Genomic DNA, 14,334 nt, shown 5'->3' with positions numbered 1-14,334 from the left:
TTTTATATGGAAGGTGAGAGTGACCAACGGTTGCACAAATCGAAACTCATGTTACGAATATCCGTTAACAGCTATTCATGGAACTGACTCAATGGTATGCGAAGTTGTGAATCTATGAACCGTTAATGGAATTTTGTGTGTAGGTATATCGGTTGATAGCCTTGATCATTGAAGACAACTATCTACTAGATTTTAAGAAATCACATTATTAGAAATTTTATTGTGCTTTTTTGAAAAAAATGTTGTTTTAGTTGCTTTATTCTTATTTTCTCCTTATGTAATCAAAATTTTCTAGTTGATTATTTTAATCTCATTTAAGAATTGATATTTATTGAATTACGCGACTTCTTTCACTAACACGTTCATTATATATTTTATTTTTATTTGCACTATGAGGGCTATGCCGTAACGTCAAATGAATCCGTGAAATTACTAATCGTCACACCCACAATTTTACTATTAATCATATCTCTTATAACTGAAATTATAATGTCGTAGTAAATACATTAATGCCTCTTAAGAAAGATGTTCTTTCTGTACCAGTAAATAGATTAATCAATAAAAATATGAATAAAAAGCAATTATGAAGAATACGATGAGGAAAAGTATATATGTACAAAGCATATAAGAGGCTTTCACAAAATATAAAACAGAAAACTGGGAGAAAATTAATTGTATGGCGAATTGTCAAAATAAGATACAAGCGAATTTCTACTCTCTTACAAGTAACCATTTGGAAATTTGAAATGATGGTTAGCCGATGATTCATGTACTTACATCCGCGATCAGAAAGTAAATGTACTCGGTATAGTGCTTATATTTGAAGATTAAATAGTTCCTGATTTCATAAAAATTTTATTCAATCAAGTAAAATGTTTGTCTCTTTTCTATTCTTTGTATCTCTATTACGTTTCTATTCTTAGTATCACTGTTCTTTTATCAAACATAGTCCAGAGATAAGAGTTTATTGAGAATAATTGCAAAGTCAATGTATTACTCTTCACGTATGTAAATGAAACAGTATGTATAGTCGATTGAATTCAATTATAGATCACATTGATCTATATCTTTATATAATATAAGGAATGGTAATATAATCGCGTAACTTCGCGAGAATAAATAAATACCTAAATAAAAGTTACATATTTATATACACGAATAGATCTCATGCGGGAAAGCATGAGAAAACTTGTTTTATTTAATCTGTTCTGTTTGTTGCAATCAGCATAATTATATTTTTACGGACGAAATGTATATAAACGAAATTTACACAAGAAATATATCTAATGGATTGGATAATGCAGAATACATTTTATGAAAGAGGAAATAGCTAATACATTCTCATTGAGAGTAATTTTGAATACTTCACCTGCTTTATTAGAATCAAGATATAAAATTTATCTCAATTTTCTGTGTATTATTATTTTTTTTTTAATAAAAAATGAAGATCAAGATAGATAAATAAAAAATATATTTTATAAATTCAAAGAAATCTTAAGAATAAGCAAATATTTATACAGTTGAGTGCATCGCATACCTTGGACATATCTTGCACCAACAACTTAAAACTATATTTCAAAGGGGTCGTTGCGAGAAAATGACCACTTCAATTCTTCCTTTGCAACAAATATTCGACCGCAAAACATCATTCTAGCAGTTTTGTTTGTGGAAAATTCTCAAATTATAAGAGAAGTTAATGTTCCTTGAAATCTCAGAACCATAGTTTACAACCTGACTTTAATATATCGACTGGAGATTTTTTTATGAAACAATGAGGAAAATAGTAGGAGGTAGAAGATAGGAAGATGTAACACAACCGCATATTTCTCAATTATTTATTGTACTCGACTTTCAATGAATCATATTAATATGAGTCAATTTTACTTATAAGAAAAAGCTTACTACATCTTTGTAAACTTCAATAAAAAAAAAATGACTCCCGCAATTATTACAATCTTACTTACATCATTGATTGTCCATTGAGTTATGAATAGCTTGTCCGAAATGAATTTGTTGAATATGTATTAAAAGTTTCATATGTATATGAGTGATAGCTTGCTCAAGTAACATACCAATAAAAGAAAAGTCGAAGTTCGACTTTGATATAAGCGCGTACATCCTCTTATCGGAAAGTTAGTCGATCGCATTGACAAATATGTCGAAGAGAGTAGCAAATTATAAGAGTTTATTGTGTGAATTTACGTTTGAAGAATATGTTAAATTGAAAAATAGTTATAAAATGATAATTTTCTTATTGTATATTACATTATTGTGTATTATAGTATTTTAAAAATTTAACATCTCTGTATTAAGCTTTAAGGCATATTCCAGGATGGAATCCATGACGCATACGATAGAAAGTGTGACAATTCCCATGCATCGGGATATTTTGAGTGGTTTAAGGAATGCATGAGTAAATGTTACCGCAGAATTGTAGGATATCAGATTTTGCGTGTGCATGAATGTAACGATACGTGTATACCTTGCGTGAAGTGTGTGCAAGCTCTTCCATGTATAAATACACTTCTGGCAGCAGGAAAGTCTCAGTTGGATGCCTCTTGATACGACTACATATCAGTGGTTCGTGTAATTTGGCTAGAGAAGACACATCTCAAACGTGTTCACCAAGTATCGCGCCGTAAAATTTGAATTTATGAACGTGATCTTCAGTGAGATTCAAATTGAATTTTTCAATTTGCCCAAACTGTGCGTGTAAAGATAATCATAGTGATACAACATACATTATTCAATAAGAATTATAGTATAAATTAACAGATACGAGGCATGAGAAATAGATCATTGAAGACTTTCCTATTGGAGTTAATGATACTCATCCTATTGGCTTTGGACAACATGGTGCGATCAACGGCGATAAATAGCAATAGGATTACTTTATCTGAAGCAGTGAAAACGTCCAGCATGTTTGTTTGTAAAAAACCACAATTTCGAGCGTACCATCTAAGAGACTTGATGCAAAACTTGCATCAGGATCCTGGGGAGAGTACCATTCAGCCTGTTTATATTGTCGTAAAGCGATGTGACGGACACTCCGGATGCTGCATGAATTCAGATATGAGTTGTCTACCTGTACAATCAGCGATCTATTATGAAGAGATTGAAATTGAGGTAATGAGTTACGAAACTAGTAACAGGACTAATAACAGACGACAATGGATCAGCGTGGAACAGCATGGTCAATGTTCCTGTGAAATGACCAGAATCAGTGATCGGTATCGACTAGAGCATCAACAGCCTAACGTGACTTTAATTTCAAATTAGTTGATCAGATAGACTAAAGGGAGACGTTTCAAAATAAGTGACTTCTGCATAACAAATTGTAAATATAACACACAGTATTGATTTATAAAAAAAATTGTTAATGAATCAAAATATGTAATTAAGAATGTTAAAGTTTTTATTTTGCTTGAGTTAGTTTACTTTAATTTACCGGTTTAGTTCGGAAACGTTTAGTGTGCACAGAAACTTGGCATAAAGCCCAACGACGTGATGATTGTCTCTCCAACATCAAATTATCATAGAATGGTTGATGGACACCTGTTTTACAAGAAATATATATGTGTATGTATATTATTAGTTCTGTTACGCAACGAATTTATACAACTTCTCAAGAAGTGAAAAAATTTGACAATCTATTCATATTTATAGCAAACTTCTACTTTCCCATTATCAGAAATATCATGGATTTAATTAAGAAAAGTAGGCGTTCTGTAACAATTAAAAAGTAAATGATGAAGTTAATTTTCACAATCTAGATTCTTATATTAACATTAAAGCTTTTCATTATTTTTTCAAACCACAAACGAAAAACAAAAAAAGAAGTAATTATGTATTTATGTAGAAGTAATTAATTATTTATGTAACTAGTCATATTTCGTGCACTATCTTACAATTATTTTTAACAACATTAAAAAGAAATAAAGGGGACCAAAGTGTATTATTATTTTAGAAATCACTCTGACTCTTTTAGAAGAGGGATTTAATATTCATTATTGTGATATTGTCATATTTATACAGTAGTAACATCGAAATCATAGTACTGATAGATTTCGTCTTAATTGTATTGTAAAACATGTAAAACTGATATTTATTAATCAATTATATCTCCAGTATTTATACATATTTGCCATATTTTTTTAATTCACTCGTATGTGTAAGTTTTTGCAAACAATACAAGATATTTGAATACTGAAGAAGTATTAATTAATAATGTTATTTTAAAATACGACTAAACTACACAAGAGACTGAGGTATAAAATATATTGTATTATTACGCATCTTCTGTGTGTGGAACGTAATAAATACCTTTTATTTATTCTAATAGTAAATTTCATAATAAATGTCAAATTGTATTTAAACAGATACCATAAGTATACAAATAAAACTTAGGTAGATATTTTATATTATTTATTGATAGTTGGAAGTTGAAACATAATATATAAATATATGTCTCCATTGCCTACTTATAGGACTGTTGAAAAAGATAGTAGAATTCATACTTAAATTTGTAAAATACAAAAAAAGCAATGCACTTATATAAAATAAAATACTTGTTACATGTCTTGTCGAACATTTTTAATAAAATATTTATGACGAACATTGTGTAATTTATGAAACTCAACACATGAATTCATGATATACGTCTTGTACAAAATATTTTGCATAAATACATTTGTACTATGAACCATATCAACATTATATGAAATTTGAATAATAATTATATAAAAATCAGTTCCAAGAATATATAAACAAAACACCTTAAATGCTGTTTAGTTTTAATTTAATTTCTTAGCCTCAACAAAGGAATGTTACTTTAGATTCCGAAGAATTAGAAATCGACATTACGTTTTTAATTTCACATAGTTCCCATTTGAAAAGGTAGATATATACTGCCATTATAAGACTTATATCATAGTTTCATCTAAGTTTAGGTATAACAAATGTTACATCGACAAATGTATCTGTACAACAAACATATTGTTTAATGCTAAGTAAAAGTATCCTTGTCTTGAAAGTCGATATATTAATAGTCAACATTTCTTACACCGTTCGTTTGCAAAGACAACAACGTTAAAGTTTCCGCATGAGTTCGTATACAAAATTATTTAATTTTAGAATCGCGCATAAGAATATTTAGATCGCATTCGCCGGCCTCTTGTTCCACGTCCTCTTCCTGTTTCACTATTTGCTCCCCTTGTTGCGTGTCCTCGCATTACGTTTTGCCCTTTGAAACACACCAAATTTTTATATTAGGAAAATATATTCTTATTTCAAAATTTATCATTCACGTATAACGGCACTCGACGGTAAAATTCACAACGGTTTCCGTCCAGTGAACCCGCTACACAAAAACCGTGTTTACCGATAGATTAGTTTATCATAGATCCGACAACCTTAGGCGGTTACCGAAGGTCAATCAGAATCCGTCGTTTTTGTCGTGGTCATATGCCTTCGAGTCGACTACCCGAAAAGTCAAAATTCGTAAACAAGGTCGAGAGTTCAGCGTCCGTTGGGATCTTTCGAGAATACCTTCGAAATTAAAATCCCGACGCCTTTTGTCAACTCCGACGGTTATAAATATAGCGAATAGGGAAGCGAAGCAACCTTTGTTATCGAGTGACACGAGCAGTAACAGCTAAGTTGATACTTCCCCTGCGCCGATATATTCGTAATCACGAATCAAGCCTGCAAGTTGTGTTATACGACTAGTGTACACTTAGGGTATACTTTAATAAATTGTATTGTTAAACATACTCTAGTGTCTCTAAACCTTCTATCGCTTACATACACCTCACACGATTGCACTTACCTCTACCGCCAGGTTGTTGACTTTCCCATACAATAGGTGTAGGTCGACTACCACGCGTTCTAAATCGATCTTGCGATCTTGCCGACCGTCGTGCCGTAGCTCCTCTAGCACCATTTGCTGCAGCTGCGGCATTAGCTGCTGCCATTGCCCTTTGCCGAGTATTACTGGACGGAGATGCTTCCGCTTCACGACTTTCTTCTACTTCATCTTCCACTATATCACATACTGGTTCTTCAGTTCCTTCGCCTGTATCTACTGCATCATCATCTCCAGAGATTAAAGGACCAGTTTCATCTGTACGTTTTTCACCTTCTGAGCTCATACCTACATGTAATTATTTATAATTTATTTATTTAGTGATATGCAATTATTTAGAATTTTTATTGATATTAACATAGCTTATAATTACCTTCAGTCGGCGTCGTGCTAATAGATTCTGTAATCATTTCAGTTTGATTATGTTGTTGATCGTCAACACCAAGTACACGAATACTTGGTATTGTAGGCTCCTCACTAACATCAGTAGTACCCGTTACTGATACCGGTGTTACTGAAACTGGAGTTTCCTGTTCTTCTGTAGGTCCACTACTTGTCTAGAAGTACGTCGTTTAATTACATAACAAAATGAAATGCTAGAATATTATATAAAAATATTTAATTATTTTTATACCGAAGGTGGTAAATCAGCTGCTGGTGAAACTTGTAAAGGAGTAGTAGGTACACTACGACCAGTACCACCATCTTCTAATTGAGCAAGATCCATTCGCGTATCATCCATACTTTCTTGAATTACTTGTGCTACACCAGAACTAGATGACCCAAATATCGTCCGAGTTGCTGATCCAGAAGGAGTTGATAACGAAGGAGTCGATGATGCTGTTGTTGGCGCAGACGAATCTCCAAAAGTAAAACGTCCTTGGGGAACTTGAGGTGAACTTACAGCTTCTCCAAATCCGTCTCCGCGACGTGGTACGAATAAAGTTGGCGTACTTGGCACTATACTATCATCGCCACCATCTTCATATCCTTGTTGCGGCTAAAATTAATTTCATTAAAAGAGATGCTTTATTTCCGTCTTTCTATCCCCTTATCTCTGTATACAAAAATGAATATATACCAAAAGAAGATGTTGTTGTTGTTGTTGTCTAGGCATTGGCGCAATTCCACGTGAAGATCGAGTTCCGAACGATGTAGGTGGTTCTCCTGTTGGTTCAGCACTACTAATTGCTTCCGACTGTTGTTGCTGTTGATTCGTAGGTACTGTTACTTGTGCTTGTCTAGGAACTTCTACACTTGTAGAATCTTCTCCCATTATAATTTCAACTTCATTATTATCTCTTTCCACTTCTACTTCCACTTCATAAGGTATCTCCTCTTCTTCTTCCATTTCTTCATATGGGTCATTATCAAATTCTTCTTCTTCCTGAGTTTGATGATTACCACCTCCTTCACCTTCGTCGCAATCTACTACAACAACACAGCCTTCTTCTACCTCCTCATCTTGATCTCGTTGGCTTGATGTTGGTACCTGAAAATTAAATAAGTACATCATTCTAAATATTTAATTATCGTTTAATATTTCCTACACTTTTATTATTTAAATTCACCTGGTACTCGACCTCTGAAGCGCTTGCACTAGCAGTAGATGACATTTCTTGTCTAGACCGTTTAGATTTGGGACTAAGCACTTGCTCCTGCCTACTGTGATCTACACCTTCAACAATTCCAGACCCCGATGCTGTTGAATCAAGAGCTCTAGGACGTTTATGACCTGTCGAAGCTTGCGATGTGCTTACTGACTGAGTAGAACTGCTAGCCACAGTCTGCTGTTGATCACTGACAGCAGCTTGTTGCTGTTGTTGTTGTTGTTCCACTCTTGGACTAACTAATGCAACAGTCTGCTGTTGTTGTTGCTGCTGTTGTTGTTGACATTGCTGCTGTTGTACACTAAGTGTTTCTGCACTTTCTGGGTCTTCCCTCTGTGTTGATTCTGCTGATTCACTTAATTGTGGTTGAACAACGAGTTGTCGTAAAGTATTTGGCGCTGTCTGTGATGAACTACTACTAGTACTAGCTGGTTGAAAATCTGGAAGACTACTAGTTGGTGAACTCGTTTCAGTAGTATGCACCACCTGTTGCTGTGGCTGTTGCTGTTGATGAGGCGCAACCATTACTGGTGCACTTGCAGTTGTGGGTAAAACGGCAGCTGTTCTAGACTGTACTACTACACTCATAGGTCGAATACTCGCTAATGGAGTTTCAGCGCGAGCAGACATAGGTTTAATATTAGCCGTTGGTGGTTCCGTAGTGGCACTAATTCCACTAACACCAGCTACTTGTCGCTGTAGTTGAGTTACTCTTTGTACAAGAGTTTCTTTTTCTGCCTGAATTTCTGACTTTTCATGTTCCAGACGAGAGATTCTACTTTCCATTTGAGATTTAAGTGCTACAAGTCTAGCATCATGTTCAGCAGTATCTGATTCGGTAGCACCAGCTTCGACTTTAGCTTTTAAGTCAATTAATTCCTTTTCGCAAATTTTCTTTGATTCTCTTAGCCGCATGAGCTCAGTTCTTGCCGTCGTTAATGCTCGTCTAACACGTTCTTCTTTCTCAACGCGTGTCCTGTTCATCGTATCGATCTCTTTCTTCAACGATTCTGCTTCATTTTGTACAACTATCATTTGACGAGATAATTCATCAAGCTTTGATGTTAATTCTAGATTTGCTTGACGCAATTCTTGCCTGCCTTCTTCTCGTAATTGATCTTCACGTTCTTGAGATACACGACCAACATCTTCATTTCCAGAAGTACCAGCCGACATTCGAGACTCTTCAGATTTACTCTTTTCTTCTTCTACTGTTTTCGCCAGTTCTTCAAACTGAGTCTTGTATTTTTTCGCTATTTTTCTTATTTGAATCTCTTTATTCTTTATGTCATTCAAGACTACTTCTTTATCACCAAGCTCTTTTCTTAATGTTACTAAATCCTTAGCTTTCAAAGAAGAGTCAGCAAGAGCTTCATTTAAGTCTTGACCCAATTTACGTGCTTCTTCAGATGCTTTTTGAATTTCTTCTCCCTGAGTTTGTACTTGTTTCTGGAGTATTGATAGCTGTTCTTCTAATACACCTTTTTCTGTTTTCAACTGATTTAATTCTTCCGCGCGTTTAGCATGTGTTTCACGTTCAGATGTAAGCAGTTTACTAAGATTTTCCCTTTCAGTTTGTAACCTACGCCAATCTTCCGGACTTGTTTTGTTCGCCCTTTCTACTAATATATTAGCTCTTTGTCTCCATCTAGTTGCTTCTCCTTTAAGACTTGTATTTTCTTGTAATAAGGCTTCAGTCTTCGCTTGTAAATCTCGTGATGTAGCTCGAAGTGGTACTACTTCTTCAGAAAGTGCTGCAACTTTTGCGGTGAGCTCTGAAACTTTTGCACTTAAACTATCTCTTTCCTCTCTTAGGATTCTATTGGAATCTGTGATGGCATTTAAAGTTTCAACTTTCCGCAATAACTCTGCGTGTTTAGATGTTGTTACTACATCAATTTCAGACTTTTCTCTTTCCGAATTAAGGGCAGCTTCTGTTTCCTTTAATCTTTTTTCCATAACCTAAATTAATGAAAAAGTATTAACAGTTACATTGCATTAAAAAGTTATACAAATTAAAATTTTAGTAAAGAAACTTGAATACTAACTTCCACTTGTGATTTCAATCTAAGATTTTCTGCTCTTAGAACATCAAATTTTGCTACAGCTAAATCTTTTTCACGTCTTAGATATTTCATTACTCTTAATAACTGTTCAGCAGATTTGGAATCATCTTCAAGTCCACTAAAGCTACGATTCATTGCTTCCAAACTAGTATCAGGACTTCCCTGTTCAGCTATCTTTGATTGTTGGCTATGCATGATTGCAGTCTTGTCACTTAATTCTTGAATTTGAGTGTGCAAAATAGCATTTTGTGCATCCAGATCTGATATTCTTTGTTGCATTTCTTGGATTTCTTCATGTAATCTTTTTTCTCTTTCTTGACAAGCTTCTCTCTCAAGATTTAAAGCTTCTGTAGCTGCATTTTTTTCTTGAGTTAAGCTTGCTATCTTTTGTTCTACTGTTTGGGCATCTTCTTTCAATTTCGCTAATATCTATAAATGAGGCGATAACAAAGAATTACATTACATTCCGTATTTTATTTATTTGCATAAATGAAGTGATGATTATGTTTACCTGCAAATCTGTTGAATGCAATACCATTTCTCTAGCATACTTCTCTTCCGCTTCTTTAACTGATACTGAAGCGTTATGTAAATCACCTTTTACAATTTCTAATTCTCCTTTAACTTCATCTAATTCTTCAAGTTTTCTCTCTGCATCAGCTAACTTTTCTCTTAATTCTGAATCAGTTTCTTGTTGACCATTAGAAACTTTTGCTAATTCTTCTACTAATTCTTGAACTTTCTTTTGAAGGGATATTATTTCTACACGCGCTTCTTTTAAAGCAGTTTCTAATTCTTCTTTACATTTATTATGTTGCACCGTTACCTCCCTTAATTGAGCTTCTGCACTTTCTGCAATGTCGCAATATTGTTGGCTTTGCTGCCGTGAACTTTTTAGTTGTTCGGATAAAGATTTTGCTTCTGCTTGTATCGTCGCAAGTTGCATTTCAAGTTCTTTTAATCTCTTTACAGGATATTCATCACCTGCAAGTTTAAATATGCACAGAATTTTATTTATAATTACCTCTAATTAAATAAATGAAAATTTAACTCTATATTTCATACATACCAGTGAAAGGTTTAGATATTGAATGAGTAGCAGCTTGTCTTAGTTTCGTATTAAGTTCTTCTATACGTTGTGCATTTTGAGAATCAGACTGACGAACTTGTTCCAATTCTATGCGAATTTGTTCAGTTACATTACGTTCTTCGGTTAATCTTTCTTGAGCTGTGGTAAGTTGTCTTTCTAAATGTGCAGACAATTCTCTAAATCGATCTTGTTCTTCCTGTAAACGACGTCTTAAAGCGGCGCATTCTCTTGTAGCATCATCTAGACGCTGTTCAGCACGTAATTGACCTTCAGCTTGAACCCGTTCCAAACTTGCTTTAATAGATTCAACGTCTGCTCGCAATAAAGCTTGCGTTTGACGTTCTCTCTGATATGTTTCACGTTCTTTCATAAGGCGACTTTCAGAATCACTTAAAATTGAAAGAGATCGACGTAAGTTTTCTAATTGTACTTCAGCACGAGATAGTCGCGTTTGAGCTGCCAAAGCTTCATCTTTTAAAATCATTAAGCTTTGCTCATGTTTACCTATAAAAAGAAACAACTTATCAATAGTTATTAATATTTATTTAGCATAATATCTGTGAACATAACAAATATTTCATACCAATTGTCACATTGTAATTTAAACATTTTTCTTCAAGAACTTTTATTTGAGACTTATAAGAAGCAACATTTGGTTGTAAAAGATTAAATCTATCATTAGCCGAATCTAACTGCGCTTTTAATCTGCAACATCTGTCTGAATGAGCTTCTGCTTCTTTCCTAAGCCTTTCTACTTCCTCTCCTAACATTCGTTCATGGGCTGCCCTCTCTTTTTTGTATGTTTCATAATCATCTGTAATCTGTTTCAATTTAGTTTCGGTTTCTGTTAATTGTTTTTGCAATTCTTTTTCTCTATTAACATCATCTTGAGTAATAGTAGCCACTTCATCTTTAACAGGTTTTACTCCATTAATTTCCCTCCCTTCTTCTTCTTCTTGTGTCATAGATAGTTCCTTTTTTTCTGTTACATTTCCCTGCTTTAAACATTGCTGATACATATTTTTATACATGTCCCGTTGTCGTAAAAGACCTTCTAACATCTTGGTTTGTCTGTCTTGAGCAGCTTGCATGTCTTCCAATTGTTCTAGGTACCTATTATAATTATGGAAAACTAAAATAAATGAAATCAAACATTATTGTAATACATTTTTAGTACAATTACAAACCTATCTAATTTTTCTTTCATTTCGCCAGAATTTATTTCATCTGTTGCTCTTTCTATTTCTTCTTGTCTTGATGATAGTGTACGAACTATTGATAATAACTTCTGATTATTTTCTTGTAATTCTTCAATATCTTTGAAAGTAACAAGCTTTTTACTAATAATTTCAGATGAGGCAAGATTATCCATATCCATTGAAAATTCACTTGTATCAACAGCTGCACTAATTCTACTCTCTTGAACTTCTTTTAAAAGGAAGCACACCTAAAAATAGCAAATATTGCATACAAATTTCATTATATACTCAAAAATATATAAGCATGTACATCTAGCTTTAATTGCTTACCTGTCTAGCTAAATCTGATACTTCTGTTTTTAACCTTTGATTTTCTTTAGTATGGTGCTTAGCAATGCGATTTGCTTCATCAGATGTTTCTTGTAGTCTATGATTTTCTACTAAAAGTTCATCTAATCTTGATGTTAATGTACCAATATTTGCCATCGCAGTTTCATAATCTTCACGTTGTTGTTGTAAAACAGGAGCCTTTTCTTCTAATTCACGTAAAATAATGTCCATTTGTGATTTTAGACGTCCATTTTCTTCTCGTTCTGAAGTCAACTCATTTGTTACATCAACTAATTGCGTATAAATTTGAGTAAGGCTTAAGCCTTTTCTAAGCACCCGACTAGCTATGGCTGCTGTAGGTGCAAGCTGTTCAACAGCTTGATCTAACCGTTCTGTTAAAAGAATTGTATGATTATTAGACAAATAAGATTCTACAAAGATAACAATAAAATAATTACCTTGTTTAATATTTTTCAATAACTCATTTGCATGATTTAATTCTTTTAAAAGCTCATCTATCTTCTGTTCTTTTTCTACTAACTCTTGCTTATGTTGTAACTGAAGTTGATTATGTGTTGTCTCTAGCGTTCCATACTGTTCAGTAGCATGTTCTAATAATTCCTGAAGTTCTTTAACTGCATTACTAAATTCCTCAGCTTTTGCATTTGCTTCATCTGCCATGCCTTTATAAAGATCTGCTAATCTAGTCTGAGCACCAATTTCTTCTCGATAAGAGGCATGCATAGCAATTTCGTGTGTACGTTGTTCTTCTAATTTTTGAGATAGTTCATCGCAGCGTCGTTGAAGAGATGTGTATAATTCTCGTAACTGTGCTGTTGCTTCATTTGCAATACGCAATTCTTCATCACGTTGTGCCAAACGTGTATCCGTTAAGAGCGCTCGTGCAGAAGCTTCTGCTCTTGTTGACTGTAATTCTGATATTCTCTTTGCCAATTCTTCTTCAAGACTAGCCATTTGCTGTGATAAAAGAGTCCTTTCTTGTTCTAAACGTTTTTCTCTAAAATATTTCAAATAATATATTAAAGTTTTGTGAAGATTTGAATCCATAATGAAATATTTATTATGTAAATACATACTTGAATTCAAGAGTCATATCAAGACTTCGAATTTCTTCTGTTTCTGCTAAAGCTTGACATTTTGCAGCAATAGCATTTCGCAATTGAGTGCCCAAAGAAGATAATTCAGTATGCATTCTCTCAATTTCTCTATCTCGCCTTTCAACTTGTAATTGCAATGCATCCCTTTCATCCACAACTGTATCTCTATGACGACGCAAATCACCATTTTCTTTTTCTAATCTGTAAATAATTAAATAATTAATTATTATAATCATATGTATTGTGCATATATAATAATACTTTTTTATAACAAAACATAAACAACATGTACCTTTTAACAGTCTCCTGTAGCTTTTGTATTTCACCTTTAGTTTGATCTAAACTAGTTTGTAGTTCAGTAGTATATTTTTCTGCCAATTCAAGTTTTCCCTTACATTCTTCAGAGTCTGATTTTTCTTCTGTTAAATCCTTTTGTAGTTTATCTAAAGTTTGGTCTAATAAAATTTCAAAAATAAAAATTTTGTTCATTTTTAATAACCCAATTTTATTAATATTACAAAAATAAAGACTTTGTAATATACATATAATTAAATAATAAAATTGGCCATCAAGTTTTTTATAGCAAAGTTTCTTTTATATATGTAATAAGATATTTAATGTAAACTATTTAATGAATGCGGCACATTCCAATGGAGAGGTTATCTCCTTTGTGTAAATATACTAGTCAACCGTTATAGTAATAAAAAATATAAAATTCAATTCAAACTTACCAAAATTTTTTCTATTAGTTTCAAAAACTGCTTTTGCTGTAATGTACTGTTCGAATTTTTCATTGAAATAAGCATTAAGTTTTTTTGCAAGTGCGTCAGGAACTTGCGTTAATTCTTCTTCAGTTAAAACTTCTCCCAACACATTATGTTCGTTCTCTTCTGTTTTCTCCATCTTTTCGTTCGATATTGCTCAATCAAGAAAATCTTTCTTCAATAATGAGTTAATACTTTATTAATAATCAGGCTCGATCGAAAACACATTTGATCAAACATTCAATGTATATCACCTTTCTCTCTGTAAATCACTATGGCTTTTATCGAACTGAC

At 33.2% G+C, this 14,334-nt stretch overlaps 2 protein-coding genes across 2 annotated transcripts; one reads left to right on the top strand and one right to left on the bottom strand.

Moving 5' to 3' along the window:
• The first annotated feature begins 1,944 nt into the window (after positions 1 to 1,944).
• On the top strand, positions 1,945 to 3,428 carry LOC126913942 (uncharacterized). Its single transcript, XM_050717256.1, has one exon. The coding sequence runs from the start codon at positions 2,785 to 2,787 to the stop codon at positions 3,277 to 3,279; it is 495 nt and encodes a 164-aa protein (XP_050573213.1). The 5' UTR covers positions 1,945 to 2,784; the 3' UTR covers positions 3,280 to 3,428.
• A 980-nt stretch (positions 3,429 to 4,408) lies between these two features.
• Positions 4,409 to 14,332, bottom strand: LOC126913870 (nucleoprotein TPR). The gene is made up of 16 exons (XM_050717094.1): positions 14,008 to 14,332; positions 13,569 to 13,731; positions 13,256 to 13,477; positions 12,617 to 13,176; positions 12,159 to 12,550; positions 11,817 to 12,076; positions 11,213 to 11,742; positions 10,609 to 11,133; positions 10,051 to 10,523; positions 9,522 to 9,968; positions 7,435 to 9,435; positions 6,945 to 7,355; positions 6,498 to 6,863; positions 6,237 to 6,420; positions 5,828 to 6,151; positions 4,409 to 5,242 (listed from the first exon to the last, which is right to left on the bottom strand). The coding sequence occupies exons 1-16, from the start codon at positions 14,177 to 14,179 to the stop codon at positions 5,130 to 5,132; spliced, it is 7,143 nt and encodes a 2,380-aa protein (XP_050573051.1). The 5' UTR covers positions 14,180 to 14,332; the 3' UTR covers positions 4,409 to 5,129.
• Positions 14,333 to 14,334: the final 2 nt, after the last annotated feature.

The sequence above is a fragment of the Bombus affinis genome, chromosome 2 (assembly GCF_024516045.1).
Source record: "Bombus affinis isolate iyBomAffi1 chromosome 2, iyBomAffi1.2, whole genome shotgun sequence".
Classification (NCBI taxonomy): Eukaryota; Metazoa; Arthropoda; class Insecta; order Hymenoptera; family Apidae; genus Bombus; species Bombus affinis.
The sequence above is the reverse complement of the archived record's forward strand: the minus strand, read 5'-3'. Positions and strand labels throughout refer to the sequence as shown.

Excerpts from the sequence above, each read along its gene's own strand:
- LOC126913870 (XM_050717094.1), bottom strand. The coding sequence starts at position 14,179 with ATGGAGAAAACAGAAGAGAACGAACATAATGTGTTGGGAGAAGTTTTA. Across the intron at positions 12,077-12,158 it reads TATCAGATTTAGCTAGACAG|GTGTGCTTCCTTTTAAAAGA; the intron begins GTAAGCAATTAA and ends TGCTATTTTTAG. Across the intron at positions 6,152-6,236 it reads TAGCACGACGCCGACTGAAG|GTATGAGCTCAGAAGGTGAA; the intron begins GTAATTATAAGC and ends AATTACATGTAG.
- LOC126913942 (XM_050717256.1), top strand. The coding sequence starts at position 2,785 with ATGAGAAATAGATCATTGAAGACTTTCCTATTGGAGTTAATGATACTC.